Source organism: Rutilus rutilus (genome assembly GCF_951802725.1).
Source record: "Rutilus rutilus genome assembly, chromosome: 1".
Taxonomy (NCBI): domain Eukaryota; kingdom Metazoa; phylum Chordata; class Actinopteri; order Cypriniformes; family Leuciscidae; genus Rutilus; species Rutilus rutilus.
Window position 1 is genome coordinate 37,235,205 of NC_140209.1, and position 16,989 is coordinate 37,252,193.

The 16,989-nt window shown below is 36.7% G+C and overlaps 2 protein-coding genes across 6 annotated transcripts; both read left to right on the top strand.

The window, feature by feature from the left end:
* Positions 1-115: 115 nt before the first annotated feature.
* Positions 116-6,365, top strand: pdap1b (pdgfa associated protein 1b). Of its 4 annotated transcripts, none has more exons than XM_084429265.1 (7): positions 116-245; positions 349-540; positions 2,304-2,574; positions 3,445-3,540; positions 4,484-4,602; positions 4,813-4,964; positions 5,817-6,365. In XM_084429265.1, the coding sequence occupies exons 3-7, from the start codon at positions 2,509-2,511 to the stop codon at positions 5,879-5,881; spliced, it is 498 nt and encodes a 165-aa protein (XP_084285391.1). In that variant the 5' UTR covers positions 116-245; positions 349-540; positions 2,304-2,508; the 3' UTR covers positions 5,882-6,365. The 4 variants fall into 4 exon arrangements, with proteins under 4 accessions (XP_084285391.1, XP_084285389.1, XP_084285390.1 ...); XM_084429263.1 differs by having other exon boundaries at positions 349-491; positions 2,483-2,574; XM_084429264.1 differs by having other exon boundaries at positions 160-540.
* A 376-nt stretch (positions 6,366-6,741) lies between these two features.
* Positions 6,742-16,957, top strand: shmt1 (serine hydroxymethyltransferase 1 (soluble)). 2 transcript variants are annotated; one of them, XM_084429248.1, is made up of 12 exons: positions 6,742-6,932; positions 7,708-7,806; positions 8,006-8,151; positions 8,310-8,425; positions 8,536-8,696; positions 9,786-9,867; positions 13,307-13,519; positions 14,950-15,066; positions 15,882-16,004; positions 16,123-16,239; positions 16,368-16,478; positions 16,569-16,957. In XM_084429248.1, the coding sequence occupies exons 2-12, from the start codon at positions 7,720-7,722 to the stop codon at positions 16,739-16,741; spliced, it is 1,446 nt and encodes a 481-aa protein (XP_084285374.1). In that variant the 5' UTR covers positions 6,742-6,932; positions 7,708-7,719; the 3' UTR covers positions 16,742-16,957. The 2 variants fall into 2 exon arrangements, with proteins under 2 accessions (XP_084285374.1, XP_084285375.1); XM_084429249.1 differs by lacking the exon at positions 6,742-6,932 and adding an exon at positions 7,251-7,440.
* Positions 16,958-16,989: the final 32 nt, after the last annotated feature.

Here is a 16,989-nt window from a genome sequence, read left to right on the forward strand (position 1 = left end):
GTTACGTCAACGTCTTTGTTCTTACGAACTATAATTATTATCAGGCTTATTTTATTTGACATTTCATTGCTCAAATGGATTGCATTGAAATCCCGACTCATACACATATCAACATTGGTTTTATTATGGAGAAGCTGTGGTGTTATTCTCTCTTCCAGTATATTGCGTCAGGCTAGGTGCCTGAGTGTGTGCCTGAGTGTAAATATAGAAATATGGACCCGCTGGCTATATGATCATCGATAACTGTACTTACTTAATCGTGGAATTGTATATTTGTTTTATTTACTGTATCGCCCCCAAGCCAATCACAGCCACTTACAATTAATTACTGCAATTTTGTACCTACAGAATTGGATACGCGAGAGTGTGGTGAAGTGAGGCAACCTGCTATCATAACTGTACCAAGCTTTTGTTGGGACTGGGAGTGTGTTTGAGTGGATTTTTTTTTTTAAATAACAAGTTAAGTTTAATTTTCATCATGCCTAAAGGAGGTAAGAGATCATTTAGTTTTAGATCACTGATTGAGCACGTCATGAGCTGGTGCTGAGAGGCGGTATTAACATTAAGTGACATGGCATCTGACGCGTAGAAGCCAATGGCACATGTCACTATGCGTATTGGCACATCCGGTCTTCATTGGCATATGCCAGTGGATAGTGGCATGTGTCACTGACATCGCGACACACTGACACTGACATGACACCTGACTGACACCGAGTCGCGGAACATCCGTGTTGCGACACCTCCAGTAGTGATTAACAGATTAATCGTAAACGTAATTGTGGAACAAAATCCTAAATAAATAGCCTAATTTTGTGATATTTAAAATATCAATTAAACGAATTAAAGTGCATTAATATTTTTTCAAACGTGTTATTTGTGTCTGTCACGTCTGTATTTGATTGGTATGTGCGTGCCACTGAATGTTTTGTAATACCAGTGCGACTTTATGTTGTTTATCTCGCAAAGTCACAAACTGCCCATTCTAGGAAAGACACGAAATAAATCTATCTTGGGTCACTACGAATAACGTATTAACAGTCGCGTCCGTTACTGTGTAAACCTTTATTTTTGCGTGATGCTGCACAGTCGCACGCCAGTAGGTGTCAGAATAAGCGAGTGTAACACAAGCCAGCGCAAGATTCTCATCTGTGGCTTTAATATTTCAAAAATAATTGTATCGAATTATGTACGTTGTAGGCTACACATTAACTTAACTTAAAAATCATATTTTTTTACAGCATAAAGCAAATTGTTATGCAAGTGGCATGACGCAATCCATTGGCACATCTCACGTTTTAGTGACACATGCCAATATCCACTGGTATGCCAGTTGGCCTGTGTCACTAAAACTGACATGTCTCTTTATGTTGTGGCACCTCCAGTAGTGACACCTGCAGCTGTCTGCCGGAGTATAATGTAGATTATGTAACATATGCACATAGTTAATTTATACAACAAAAAATTATTTTATTTATTGAATAATTCCATAAAATTATTTTTGAAATATTAAAGGTAGCCTACTGAGAAAGGTCCTGCGCGACCGAACGTTTGTTTGCACTTTTTTGCACTTGTATAAATAAAGAATATTGCTAGTAGCTCGGTATAGGCCTACTCCTTTTCAGATACATAGCCTAACAAACAAATTATTTTTAATAATTATTTTTTTTTACACTTTTTGGAAGAACTTGAAACAGATGGGAATCTGATAGAATGGGCAGTTTGTGACTTTGCGAGATAAACAACATAAAGTCGCACTGGTATTAAAACATTCAGTGGCACGCACATACCAATCAAATACAGACGTGACACAAATAACATGTTTGAAAAAAATATTAATGCACTTTAATTCGTTTAATCGATATTTTAAATATCACAAAATTAGGCTATTTATTTAGGATTTTGTGCCACAATTACGTTTACGATTAATCTGTCAATCACTACTGGAGGTGTCTCGCAACACGGATGTTGCGCGACTCGGTGTCAGTCAGGTGTCATGTCAGTGTCAGTGTGTCGCGATGTCAGTGACATATGCCACTATCCACCACTGGCACATGCCAATAATGTCAGTGACACATGCCACTATCCACTGGCATATGCCAGTGAAGACCGGATGTGCCACCGGATGTGCCAATACGCCACTGGCACATGCCAATAATGTCAGTGACACATGCCACTATCCACTGGCATATGCCAGTGAATACCGGATGTGCCACCGGATGTGCCAATACGCATAGTGACATGTGCCATTGGCTTCTGTGCGTCAGATGCCATGTCACTTAATGTTAAAACTGCTACTGGAGGTGCTGCTCATATAGTCTGCTTTTATGATTGACATTATATACAGTTGGTATTCTGTACTTTTAAAATAAGTATTCTGCTTTATATGGACATTTTTAATTGAGAGCAATACTTTTATAAAGTGATATACCCCCCCCCCCCCCTCTTTTGTTGTTGTTGTTGTTGTTGTTGCTTATTTTAGGGAAAAAAGGGGGCCATAAAGGTCGCATGAGAACCTACACAAGTCCTGAAGAAATAGATGCTCAAATGAAAGAAGAAAAAGAACGAAAAAAGGTAAGTTGTATTGCAACTTCAGACAGAAATACAAACAGATATGGGCAAGAATGAGCTTTTAAAGTAAGCATTAACATTTAAGTAATAGTCTTAAAGGGATAGTTCACCCAAAAATGTAACTTCTGCCATTAACTACTCACCCTCATGTCGTTTCTAAACCTGTAAGACTTTCGTTTATCTTTGGAACACAAATGATTTTTTTTGATGAAATCTGTCCCTCCATTGACAATTATGCAACTACCACTTTCAAGCCCCATGAAGTAAATACATCATAAAAGTAATCCACGTGTCTCCAGTGGGATAACCTCAGTTTTATGAAGCAATGTGAGTGCTTTGCTCTCGCCAAAAAACAGAACTGACACAAGGGAGAGTAATTAATGAAAGAATTAAATATTTTCGGTGGACTAACCCTTCAATACGATCAAACACAGCAGCTCCCTCTGCTGGAACAGTTTTGAGTAGTTTCTCTAAGAAGGGAATGTTTTTAAACAGCTGTCTAAAGTCGGCATGAAATGAAAATGAACCCCATCAATTCACTAAGTGTGTCTTAATGATCTTATTGTGAAGGATTCATCCATGCAGTGTTGTTTTGACCTTGTCATTTTTATTCAAAAATGTCATAAAACTTTCAGTGCAATGACAGACTTCTCTCTGGTGACGTACGCCAGACTTCTCCGATCATTAGTCTGTTTAAACTCCACTCCTTTCTTACAATTTAAAATAACAGTAGTTAAGAAAAATACAAAAGGTTATTGATTCTAAGAGCTCCACTCTCTACTGCCACTTTCAGATTCAGTTGTCATCTGCAAGTCAAATTACCTGAACAAATTAATTGTTGTATGGTGGTAATGGTTTATTTTAACATTGCAGAATGAAGAAGAAGAAGGTGCAGCAGTGAACGACAACCAGATTGAGGACAAACTGACAGCTTCAGGCTCAGAGGACAGTGATGATGAGGGGTCTCAGGTAAATTTGATCTCAGAATTGGTGCTTCCATGTTCCTCCAGAGCTGTCCATCTACTTTTAGATACTTCTGCAGATTCATTCATCAGAGACTACTGTGACAGGACGTGGATATTCAGCCAGTTCTGGTCACAAACATCAGGCACACTGTTAAGGACCGCTCACACCAAGAACAATTACTATAACGATAACTACATTAGCATCCACACTAATGTATGTTCTAACGTTCTGTTTATTGTAAGCGTGTGCTGCAGATTTGTCGTCAGCCGCTTTAAATGCTCAAGCTTGTTAAAGTCTGTGGATTCTGATTGGCTGTCAATGTTTCTTTCATTCATCAGCTGAAAAACATAGTTCTAAAAAGTGATTCCAACAATATTGTTACTCTGTGTCGTTATTGAATAGGATTGCCCTATTCTCATAGAACTAGAATGATTATTAAAATGTCATAATTATCGTTATAGTTATCGTCCGTGGTTTGAATGGACCTTCACTCAGTTTAATTAATGTTGAATCTCACTGGGTGGAGCAGAGCATTGCTCTTTGATTAGACACTCAATCACTGTGTTTAGAACGTAGGAATTATATATGTGGAATGTCAGTCACAGTCATCTGATGGATGAAGGTTGGTTGGCGATACTTAAAATATTTTGAATTAGCTTTTATTTTTATATTTTAGTTGAAGTTTTATTTTTTTATGTTATGTTTCTGGTTAGCTTTAATTGATTTTTATTTCAGTTTTAGTATTAGTAGTTTATTACTTCAACACAAACCTATTTTATTTCATATATTTTTATTCTATTTCATATTTTTCATCTAATATTCTTATTTTATTTTTCTTTCAGCCTTATTTTCTTTTTAAAGTATTTATATATTTGAATTAACTAGACCATTTTAATAGTTTTAGTTTCAGTTAACAATAACAACACTGTCTCCATTTTTGTCACAGAAAAGGAAGGGTATTGAGGGATTGATAGAGATTGAAAATCCTAATCGAGTTGCCCAAAAAACAAAGAAAGTCACAGAGATAGAACTTGAGGGTCCTAAACAGCTTTCCAGAAGAGAAAGGTAAGAGACAACGTCTTTATCTCCAACTACTTGTTAGTTACCCTCTCATTATTTGTCATAATTTTATTTGTATAATTTTTTATGTCATTGCTGCTCACATTATACTCAATGTTTAATATGCTTTTATACATAGTCTTCTAGATACGTACATCTGTTCCCTTTCAGCTATTTCAATATATATATTATTATTATTTTTCTTCCATATTTCAGAGAAGAGATTGAAAAGCAAAAGGCCAAGGAGAGGTATATGAAAATGCATTTAGCAGGAAAGACAGATCAAGCTAAAGCCGACCTCGCTCGACTCGCCATTATTAGAAAACAACGTGAGGAGGCCGCACGGAAAAAAGAAGAGGAACGTAAAGGTAAATCTTCAGTACACGGCAATGTTGTAGAACCACTTGTGAAATGCCACGTTTGCACGGCAGGTCTTGATGCCCAATTCCAATATATAATATAATATAAATATATAAATATACTTTTTTTTTTGACGACCTGAGCCCAGTTGTTTACATTTTTTTATCTGGATCAGAATAAACTTGATTTATAAATCCCATGTTTTGCTATCTAGGATCAGGTATTCCGTCTTCTTTTGTACCGTAAAAAAAAAAAAGAAGTAAAATAGGATTGGATCACTCTGATTCAGATTTTACCAAATCTGGATTACATGAGGTTACATTTCACAGTGTAATAGACTGCTAGATATGTAAAGAGCAACAGGTAGAAGAGTCAGTGTGGGTCACTTTAAGTGTTTTTATATAAAGAGAAAGAAAACAACATAAACAAACAAACATCCCCTTCCATTTTCAACTAAAGGGACATGGAGATGTAAAGAAAAATATGAAATGGGAGAACAATTATATATTTTATATACATTTAGGTTTGCTTTCCACCAAGACAGTTTGCATTCATTCTCAAAGAACTCAAAAGTTTTGAGAGTGAATGCAAAGTTTCTTGTGGGAACGCAAAACATTTGTGAAAGAACACAAAAGCATTCAAATTCATTTATCCTCCCACCTCATATTTTTCCTCCCATTACCATGTCCCTTTCGAGTTTCCGTAGCCCCTCATGTGACCCACAACAAAAACAAACAAATATACATACAGTAAGGGATGCAGTTGGTAGATGAACCAGTCGAAAGTATTTTTTCTGATGATTGCAAAATGTATCATGGCAAATCAGAGATTAATTCATGTTTTCTTCTTTGTCATTGTAGAAAAAGACGCAACAGCGGCGGCAGCAGCAGCGGCTAAAGGACTACATACATTGTCACTCAAGTAATCCAAATATCGGATATCGGATTCTTTTAATGCATTTGTGGACAGTATACAATTATATTGACAATGTTATTTTTGAAGACAACGCAAAAGATAATGGGGTATGCTATGTAAGATGATATAACACAGTGTTCCATTGAAAAGGAATATTTCAGAGTATATTAACCCAGAAAGCAGGCATTTTATTGTCCAATTAAAATGCCTTTGTGAAAGCTCTGGTGCTTTCACTAAAGTGACTAAATCTTAATGCTTGCTTTCACTCAGTGATATTAGTATAGACATATTTATTAATATATTAACATATTGCCACATGTAACTGAGTGGACTTTGCCATCTCAGTTAAAAGGATTACTGTAAGAATAAAGACATCTGTCCTCAGTTGTAAAGGACCTGGTGTAATTTAGAATGATGTTCTGATGGTATTCCCTTCGAATAATGTAAAGAAAAACATACCAATAAAATGTCAGAACTTTTTATTATATCGTGAATTGTTTTGTAAATCTTAATAGTATTCTTGAATCCCTTCCGAGGAATTGTTTTGAATTTTTTTTTTTTAAGGTGTAGTTTTGTACATTGTACTAAATGTATTAATTTATTTGTAAAAAAGATTACAAATTATTTTAGATCATTACATTATATCATTTATATTATATATTTCTAGATCATTTTAGTGTGCATTAGAAACATATTGTGAAGATGTTTAAAATATATATTATTTTTTAGCATTATCATATTGGTATTATCATATTGCACACAACCCCGTACCGTAGTTCTCAAAGTCCCAGGGTGTTCTTAAGCCTTAAAAAATAGCATTTGTGAAGTCTAAGTTATGCAAATGTAAGCTCTGAACAAAGAAGTATCAATGCAGAAAATGTGCTCCCTGAACACTACCACGCCAGTCGTTAGTGGGCGGGGCAGGACGTGATCGACTAGCCACGCCCCGCAGCGTGATCATTGGTCTCCAAATTTCGCGGACTTTGGCACGAGGAAACCTAAAAGAACATTTACATTCACTAAAAGTAATTCGGAACGAAGTATTCATCGCGTTTGTTAAGGTAAGTGGAAGAACATCCCCACTGTATATTACTAGCTATGTTTAAAGTTTAGATAGCTAACGTGAAGCAGAGTTGTGATTAAGTGGATCAAATCAAAACCTTGTGACTGCATGTGCTCCACATTCTTGGCCGATTAATGTTAATGCCTTACGGTTGTGCAGATAACGTTATGTGCATAAATAGCTTTTACATTAGTGATATGTGCAAAGAATCGCATCGTTTCAGTTTTTATTAGAAAACGTTTCCATCACTCACTTGCTATGTATTATTTTAGTTACAGGATGTATTTCGCGCGAAAAATGTAACCCTTGAGGCAGTAGTTCCGGTTTGTGTGTCACACTAGCTGCGAATCTAATTTTGTTTTAACGTTAACGTTACGTTACCCCTAAAGTTATTGACAAGACATGGAAAAACTGTTTCGTAAGCGTGCTCCGCGCTGGCAGCTGCAGTTGCATCATTTGATTGACAGATGAGCAGTGTTATTTTAGTACTAGATACTACTATTATGGTATTTATTCATATATTTTCAGTTTTAATTTAAAAGAAAACCTTTTTCTATTTAACTTGTTTCACTTTGTTTGAGTAATTTTAGTACTTTAAGTTAAAAAAGTTTTTAACTAATTTGCATTTGGACGAAGAATACCCTGCTTTAAAGTTTAAGAACTCAAACTCAAGTACATTAATGCTTCTGTTATAAATAATGTATCCCAGTGTATACAGTATGTTTTGCATATGGGAGTCTTCTCACATGTAACAATAACATAATTTCCTCTAGAGGTAATCAACTATGGCTCAGCTCAACGGCCATAATAATAAAACATGGGAATCTCATAACAAGATGATGCTGGAGCCTCTCAGCACAAATGATCCTGAGGTAAGTGTGTGATTATACAAACAGCCTTAAGACTAGATTATTTTGAAAGCATACCATGCGTGATATTGTGAAATGTGTCTCTTAGACTAGGATCTGCCCCGTGGCTGACAGCTGTTGCACATCTGTGTTTGAGTCAGTTAAAACAACTTGTGTCATTGCTTATCTGTTTATCGCATTGATAGATTACTGTTTGCACCAGGTATTTGACATAATAAAGAAGGAGAAGCGGCGGCAGACGTATGGATTAGAGCTCATTGCCTCTGAGAACTTCACGAGTCGAGCTGTTTTGGAGGCTCTTGGTTCCTGCATGAACAACAAGTACTCTGAGGGTTATCCTGGTCAGAGGTGACTGTTGTGCAGTGGAATTTTTATGTACTGTTTAATTACAATTTAATGTTGGTTTTGTAATGAGAATAAGATTAATATTATTTCGTCTACACTTAGCACTTACATATTGAAAAATGGGCTTGTGTTAAATGCCAAATTTTGTTTAATTTTATAAGATATTATGGAGGCACGGAGCATGTTGATGAATTGGAGCGTTTGTGTCAGGCAAGAGCTCTCAAGGTCTACGGCCTCGACCCGGACAAATGGGGAGTGAATGTTCAACCGTACTCTGGTAGGCTTGTTTCTGTGTCTGGACTGTTGGTGCTGGAAGAGATGATGTAACATATGAAACATTAACTCAAGTGCACATTGTTCAATATATTGTTTTGTTTTTTTCCTCAGGGTCACCAGCGAACTTTGCCGTATACACAGCCATAGTGGAACCTCATGGGCGGATCATGGGGCTTGATCTTCCTGATGGTGGCCACCTCACCCATGGCTTCATGACTGACAAGAAGAAAATCTCAGCCACATCTATTTTCTTTGAGTCTATGCCTTATAAGGTAACCTTGTGATTAGAATCAACATTGTAGTGAACTCTTTAGTTAGGTCAACATTTACTAAGACATTATTAAAATCAAAGGTTGTTTCTGTTAATATTTTTTAATTGAAGTGAACTAACAATGAATGTATTTTTATTAACTAATGGTAACAAATATGAATAAATACTCTTACTGTATTTCTAATAGCAAATTTTAGTTAATGCATTAACTAACATTAAAGGATTAGGTCATTTTCAAGTAAAAATCCAAGATGTCCATGTCTTTCTTTCTTCAGTCGAAAAGAAATTAAGTTTTTTGAGGAAAACATTCCAGGATTTTTCTCCATATAATGGACTTCAATGGCAACCAACGTTTTGACGGTCCAAATGTCAGTCTCAATGCAGCTTCAAAGGCTCGACGCGGTCCCATTCGAGAAATAAGGATCTTATCTAGCTAAACGATCGGCCATTAAAAAAAAACAACAAAAAAAACATACTTTTTAACCACAAATGCCCGTGTTGTACCATCTCTGAGATGCGTAACATGACATTGTCAAACATCAAGGATATGCACACGTAAGGACCATTTTAAACAATAAACTGACACAAATACATATAAACATGTGTCATTCAACATACAATAACTTTGAATGGTCCTCCTTCTTCAAACTTGTAAACACTGGGTCGGTACTTCCAACTATGTCACATGTGACCTTTCCAACATGATGACGTAATGCATCTCAGAGATGGTACAAGACGGGCATTTGTGGTTAAAAAGTATAAAATGTAAAAAAATTTTTTTAGAAAATGACAGATTGTTTCGCTAGATAAGACCCTTATTTCTCGACTGGGACCGTGTCGAGCCTTTGAAGCTGCATTGAGACTGACATTTGAACCTTCAAACCATTGGTTGCCATTGAACTCCATTAAGTGGAGAAAAATCCTGGAATGTTTTCCTCAAAAACCTTAATTTCTTTTCAACTAAAGAAAGACATGGACATCGTGGATGACATGGGGGTGAGTAAATGATCAGGAAATATTTATTTGAAAGTGAACTACTCCTTTAAGTATTGGGACCTTATTGTAAAGTGTTACCATTTTTTCCCCCCAGGTAAATCCAGAAACTGGATATATTGATTATGACAGACTTGAGGAAAATGCTCGCCTCTTCCACCCAAGACTAATCATTGCAGGTCAGCATAATTAATTTCTTAGGAAATCTAAGGAATTTCTGAACTACAGGATGTAAAGTATTCATAATATTAGTTTTTGGCCATTTAAAAAAAAAAAAGACTTTTTTTTTTTTATCTTTGAGAGTTGAGATTTTATTAGATGTATATATTTTCCAAATTCCTTTTTTGTGATTTCTTATGTGTCATTTTTTTTATACATCTTTGTTCAACTAAATAATGTGAAAAAACAACAATATATCATACAAAAATAATTGCAAAAAATAATAATAATAATACATGAACAGGTTTTCTGAATATTCCCTCTTTTTCTGCTATTAGTAAGATAAACAATTAGCTCTGCCCAAGTTCACATCATTGGTTAAGCCAGTGTTGCTGGTTGGGACAATGTATTTTAAAGGCTACCTATTATTCAAAAAAATCCACTTTTTGGACATGCATGTGATTGTGTGAACACAATTACCCTACAATGATAAAAATCCACCCTCACCTTTTTTTTAAATCCCCGTTAAACCAAAGCAGTCTCATTAGACATGCCGTTTTGAATCTCTGAGCAGTGTGACATCATACTGCTCAGGGGCCTCATTTATAAAACTTTGCGTAGGATTTGCGTCAGAAGTGGCGTACGGATGAAACATAGGACGTGCGTACGCACAGAAATATTCAAATTTATAAAACCGTGCGCACGCACGTCCTACGCAGTTTTCCCTTAATAAATCACAATCAATTCTAAATGTAGCGCAGCTTTTGCGGCTTCATGTTACGCCCATAGTTGCCTATAAATAGTCCGTGAAACGCCCACAAGTTAATATTCATCGATTGCGAAATCATGGCAAACACAGAGAGGAAAACCAAGAAACGTAACTTCACTCAATGTGAAGTAGAAATTATCGTTGGCGAGGTGGAAAATAGGAGTAAAATGTTGTTTGGAGGGCACAGTTTGAGGCAAAAGGCACTTGAGAGGCAAAAGGTTGCAGACGCCGTTAATGCTGCAGCCTCACAACCTCGGACCGTGGCCGAAATAAAAAAGAAATGGTCGGACATTTTATTACCATCCATTTGATTGCATCTGACAAGCTACAGATGTGTTATGAGGATGAATTGCATAACATGCCAATATTATTGCAGAACATATTTCACTTTTCTTTTTGCAAATATGTTAATTTGCATTTCGTTTGATTTTGTTTGTTTTACACTGCAGATCGATCAAACGGGTGTTCGTGTAGGCTGTTAATTGTAAGACTTGCTTTGTGAAGTCTTCATGTTATTTATGAGAGGCAGTATTGCCATTTCTTTTACACAACGGTCTACAGTTTCACACACTTTCACGTGTTTCTTCCATCTGCCGACGGTGTCGCCATTTCTCATTTCACCCGTTTTTGTGCGTACGCCTGGGTCAGAGTTTGGGTGAAGGACCGCATATTTTCCCGTCAAGTTTGCTTTTTTATAAATACCAATTATTGCGTAGAGAGCGGCGTACGCAACGTTTATAAATGAGGCCCCTGGCCCTGCCCACGGCCGCTGACCGATAGTCCTGCATTACCATAGTTTCCGCCCTCAGTGAGTTGTACACTACCCGCCATTTCCTCCGCGTTCGAGCAGCTGTAGCGACAACAAATGTCTTGTAAGCAATCCCGGTGTTCTGTTGTCAGTAGGATGTAAGAGTTAACATAAGAGTCTTCGTTTTCTCTCAACATGTGAGCCACTGAGGACACAGTGAATTAGTTTTATTTGTTAAGGTAATGTGGCCTAAAATATACCTAAATTCGTTTATGTCTGCGCAAATCTTTTCACTCCGGACTGCTTTGTGAACGAGGGGCAATACAAGGCAGGCTTTGTTGAAAAGTTGTTACTCGAGGATAGGGCTGTGCCGGTAAACTTGACAACCGCAGCACCGCGCGCGGTGTAGCACTGGCGGTGGTCCGTCAAAACACATTTTTTGTTTGTGAATGCTGTTTTACATGAGTATTATGGCACGAGTGAAGCACAATGCTTTGTTTACAAAAGAAATAATAGGTTAGCAATTAAATGTTACATCGCAGCCATGGAAGCATTTGGATTCATGGCGAATGAGAGAGTTGTGCGTGAGCCCATCAATTTAAGCTTTGTCGGCTTTGTATTCTGGTTTGCGATCTGGTCACCCGATTATTGAATTTAACAATATTCCATTAGTTATTCCACTGGACATGGAATCTCTTGTTTCATTTCCCAAATCTTCACTCACGTCTCACCCATTTTCAAAGGGGATTATAAACGTTTCTTCCTTGGTTCGCTTTTAATTAGGCCTATTATATTCGCATTCTTATGTGGTGAAGTAGAAAAAACGTTGTAGGACAGATAGCCTACCTTTTTACTTGCACGTCAAATAATTTTTAACACAGTTTGTGCTTGTTATTAGACATGGTAAGGCGCGTCAAGTTTATTTGTAATCCGCGTTTCACACACGCGGGTGATTTTAGTTTTGCTTTCTCTGGCAGCATAAAATCAAACATAGCCTTAATGTCTTGCCCTTGTCCAACAAGTAGAAAACATGAAGATATCAGAAAAGAGATCGATGGTCTCTTTCCTGCTCGTGTCCCACATCCCTCTCAAAGCACAGATCGGTAGGCTATATGACTCGTCTTTGTGTGACTCCATCCCCGGTCTACTCAAGGATGGATCAGTTCCAACCGTTCGTGATCCAGCTTATAGTCTCCAGAGCGATACTGGTCACGGCATTAATGAAAGCTAGAGCACACATTTTATTACAGTTCATAGAAGTTTTATTGGAGATAAAGTTTATATCAGCGTATTATACTAATGTCACGGATAGTTCCTATAGTGCTGGTTTAGACCCTACTCTGAAGTAGGAGCTAAATTAGTTCCTCCAAAAGGAGTTCCTAGAACTAAAATCGTTCCTAGTTCCTGCGGTGCAAACATGCCAAAAACCGGGAACTTCCGCCAATAGTTCTAGGAACAATGAAAACGTTCCTCCAGTGCGAAAGCCCCTAAAAACGGCATGTTTTTGCTCACCCCAAAAAAGTGGCAATTTTACAAAGCTGTAAAAAATGTGTGGTATTTTGAGCTAAAATTTCTGTAAGCTCATCTCAATTGGTCCAATGGCGGTTTCCGATAGAACGGGTGAAGGTCTCTGCGCGTTGCTGTCTTTCCTTTCATGCAACAAAACAAGATTAAATGAAAAACATGTATTACCTCATTATTTCATCTGACTCCATAAATGAAAAAGGTTTTAATGATATCTGAGCATCATTAGAGCCTCCTTCTCAGGAGAGAAGGGGGATAGCCCAGACTTGCTGGGACCCGCCTTACACTTCACATACACACTCTGGGGACATCAGAGCCTTATTTTACATCTTGTAAAAAAAGTAGCATAATAGGTGCCCTTTAACATTGAAAGATATGACAAACATCACCTTTAACATTTCTGTGTATCATTGTTAAGGAACCAGCTGCTATTCCCGTAACCTGGACTACAGTCGGCTGAGGAAGATCGCAGATGAGAATGGAGCGTATCTTCTGGCAGACATGGCTCACATCAGTGGTCTAGTGGCAGCAGGAGTCGTTCCATCTCCGTTTGAATACAGTGATGTTGTTACCACCACGACCCATAAGACCCTGAGGGGCTGCAGGGCAGGAGTCATTTTCTTTAGGAAGGGTGAGTTCAGTGTGAACTGAACTGTCACACTAAATCTAGGCCCCTTGACAGCAGTGCCTTGATCAGTGTTGGGGAAAGTTACTTTTAAAATTAATTCGTTACAATATTGTGTTACTCCCTAAAAAAAGTGACTAATTGCATTACTTGGTTACTTTTTATGGAAAGTAGTGTTACGTTAATTTTGCGCTACTTTCTTCCACCTGGGCTGGGCTTGTTTGTTTGTTTTTTAATAACAAAAAAAGTTTCTATTTTTTTGGCAAATGTAAAGTCCCTTCACACCAGTGAATTGAATAAGTCTCAGGCTGAAGGAAATGCAAATTCACACCTGTACGATTAATAAAGTGAGATTAAATGCATAAAGTATTAGGGCTGGGTAAAAAATATTGATTTCTCGATTTTAATCGATTCTCATTTTTACGAACCGATATATTCCCAAGAATCGATTGGCTAGTGATCCTGTTTTTAGTTGATGAATGAATGGAACATTGTAGCGTGCATTTACAACTTACAACTTATCGAAATCCGTATCATGTCACATGGAATCGCTCAATCAGTGTTTCAACCCTGGTCAGTAAAACAGCTTGTAAACAATGTCATGTAACGTCACATTTACCTCAGAAAAACCATATCCAGTGACTATAAACTCGTTAGTCAGCTAGAAAAATGAACTCTAGAGAGGAGCATTTTGCTAAATATATGCACCATATTACATATTCATCATAATTTTTTTATGTTCTTCAATATTTAATGCATTTTTGAATAAATCTGGCAAGTTTTTATGACAGGCACCATTTAAATGTTTATATTTCATATAACTTTATTATTATAAAAATAAAGTGTAATTTAAGTGTTTGTATACAAATCAGTACATTTTTACCTTCAATATTATAGTAGGCTACAACTGACTCCCATAGTTTACAGCATTAGTTAAGAGATTTGTTTTCCTTGAGAAAATTTGCCATGTATTGTACATGATATCCAAAATAATCAATACTGAATCGAATCGAAATCGAATCTAATTGTGAAATTTGTGTCAATACCCAGCCCTATAAAGTATATGGATTATTTGTTATATTAATATTATTATTATTGCAGGTTTGCGTAATATATTCTTAGTTTCAGTTTCACTGTTTTTATTCATTTTGAAGAATACAGAAATAACCATCATGTTCACACAACACTTCTGCACTTACTCCCAATTTCTCTCAACATGGGGACAAGAGAGATGTCAGTCAATAAATGGGAAAACAAAGTAACTTGCGTTACTTATTTTAAAAAGTAACTCTGATATTTGCTGCAAATTTAAAAGAAATTCATTACTTTACTACTTGGGGTAACTTGGGGTACTATAAGTGGTCCGATAGTGATCCATAACTTGCGTTACTGGAAATGCGTAACCCCAACACTGATCACAATACACTCTATTTCAGGAGTTCGTAGTGTTGATGCAAAGACAGGCAAGGAGACCCTGTATAACCTGGAGAGTCTGATTAACCAGGCTGTGTTTCCTGGACTGCAGGGTGGCCCTCACAACCATGCCATTGCAGGTAAGAGCTGATGTCCTCCATGTCTTAAACTAGGGATGTTTCTGATTAATGGAAGACCTATTAATTGACATTTGATTAAGCTTTCCGTGTAATTTAGTTCAGTAACCAGATGCTGAAAACACCGTCTATACATAGTTATCTGATGCTAGATGCACTAGTATTTCTCTATATATTATAAGGATTGTAGTCACGGCAAACACCATAACACCACTTGACAAAAAGCACCATTCATTTGTTGGCCTCCCCGTATCACCCCAATCAAGTCATGTCAGTGCTTGCCAGGAGGGCATGTAGGTACTGGTACACTGTAATCTTACAATGACCAGTGTAGTGGTATGGTATGCACTGGATTCATCCTGAGTTATTACTCGACTTCAATTCCAAATTCAACTAAATTCGTACTATGTACAAACTATGTTCACACTTAATACATAAATATATTAAAATATAGTAAATGAGATTTTTGAAGTTTTGATTTTTTTTAACAGTAAATATGCATTAATTTGTATAAATTAAATAATTATTTAATGTTGATTTAATGTTATCACTCATAAAATTATTAATTAACTACTTAAACTAAGACTTAAAAAATAATTATTAATATTCCTGAAAATTGGCATCCTTAATCTGAGTTTTTTTTCCTACCGAACATGTGCTATGGTCAAATTGAACGTTAAATATTTATGAATTATATATAAACTACTTTAAATTGTTTATTGATGACGATAATTACATTTTATAATAATCGATTATTAATATTTTTTTGAAAATTCTTAATCTGATTTCAGATTTTTATTTATTTATGTGATGCGCAGGGGTTGCTGTTGCTTTGAAGCAGGCTCTGACTCCAGAGTTCAAGAACTACCAATTGCAAGTTCTGGAAAATTGCAGGGCTTTAGCAGCCACCCTAATGGAAAAGGGCTACAAAGTTGTTACAGGTAAGTTTCTTAAGGATTTAGATATAAATAATAGCTAAATGAAACCATTGGCTGATAGTGATAGAGATTGGATACAGAAGGGCAACTGTGTTCCATTTATCTTTCATTTTAAATTTAGGCGGCTCAGATAATCATCTCATCTTGGTTGATTTACGTTCAAATGGAACTGATGGAGGACGGGCAGAGAAAGTGCTGGAGGCTTGTGCCATTGCCTGCAACAAGAACACCTGCCCAGGTGCCTTAAAAATGCTCCATTAATAATACCTGTATAATTGCCCAATCTTTCAGTCTTTTTGGACATGTTTTTGGATGTTTTACTACAACAACACAACCTAATCAGTTTTCCCAAACTCCATTTTGAAGGTGATAAAAGTGCCTTGCGCCCAAGCGGCCTTCGTTTAGGATCTCCCGCTCTCACATCTCGTGGATTATTGGAGGACGATTTCCGTAAGGTTGCTGAGTTCATTCATCAGGGTGAGTTTGTTTTAAGCAATAATATAATATTAAAGGATATGGTACAAACTTTCAACCTACCTCAGACATTGATTGTGTATCTGCTCTTAGGCATTGAGTTGACATTGGAGATCCAAAGAAACATGAATCCTAAAGCAACTCTGAAGGAGTATAAAGAGGAACTGGCACAAAATGAGAAGTACCAATTGAAAATAAGAGAAATCCGAAAGGAAGTCGAAGACTTTTCTGGAAAGTTCCCAATGCCTGGGTTGCCGGAGTTGTAATTACTGTCTTTCTGACATTTTGGTCTTCCTGAAGTAAAGATTTCTTTTGATTTGAATAACATGGTTACTGTACTCTTGCTTGTGTTTTCTCTTATTTCTGTGAATTAACCTGCTTAATCTATGAAAAGTTTCCACTGGAACTGATCAGCAGAGAAAAAAATATCCAACTGGCACAATAGATTTGTGCATGCAATGCAAATAAAGCCTGTAAACATGTGACTGGACCTGTGTCTTGTTTATTAAGTATA

Coding starts and splice junctions, on each gene's coding strand:
- pdap1b (XM_084429263.1), top strand. Junction 3,541..4,483: donor GTGATGATGAGGGGTCTCAG/GTAAATTTGATC, acceptor TTTTTGTCACAG/AAAAGGAAGGGTATTGAGGG. Junction 4,965..5,816: donor AAAAGAAGAGGAACGTAAAG/GTAAATCTTCAG, acceptor TTGTCATTGTAG/AAAAAGACGCAACAGCGGCG.
- shmt1 (XM_084429248.1), top strand. CDS start 7,720: ATGGCTCAGCTCAACGGCCATAATAATAAAACATGGGAATCTCATAAC. Junction 8,697..9,785: donor TTGAGTCTATGCCTTATAAG/GTAACCTTGTGA, acceptor TTTTCCCCCCAG/GTAAATCCAGAAACTGGATA. Junction 16,479..16,568: donor TGCTGAGTTCATTCATCAGG/GTGAGTTTGTTT, acceptor ATCTGCTCTTAG/GCATTGAGTTGACATTGGAG.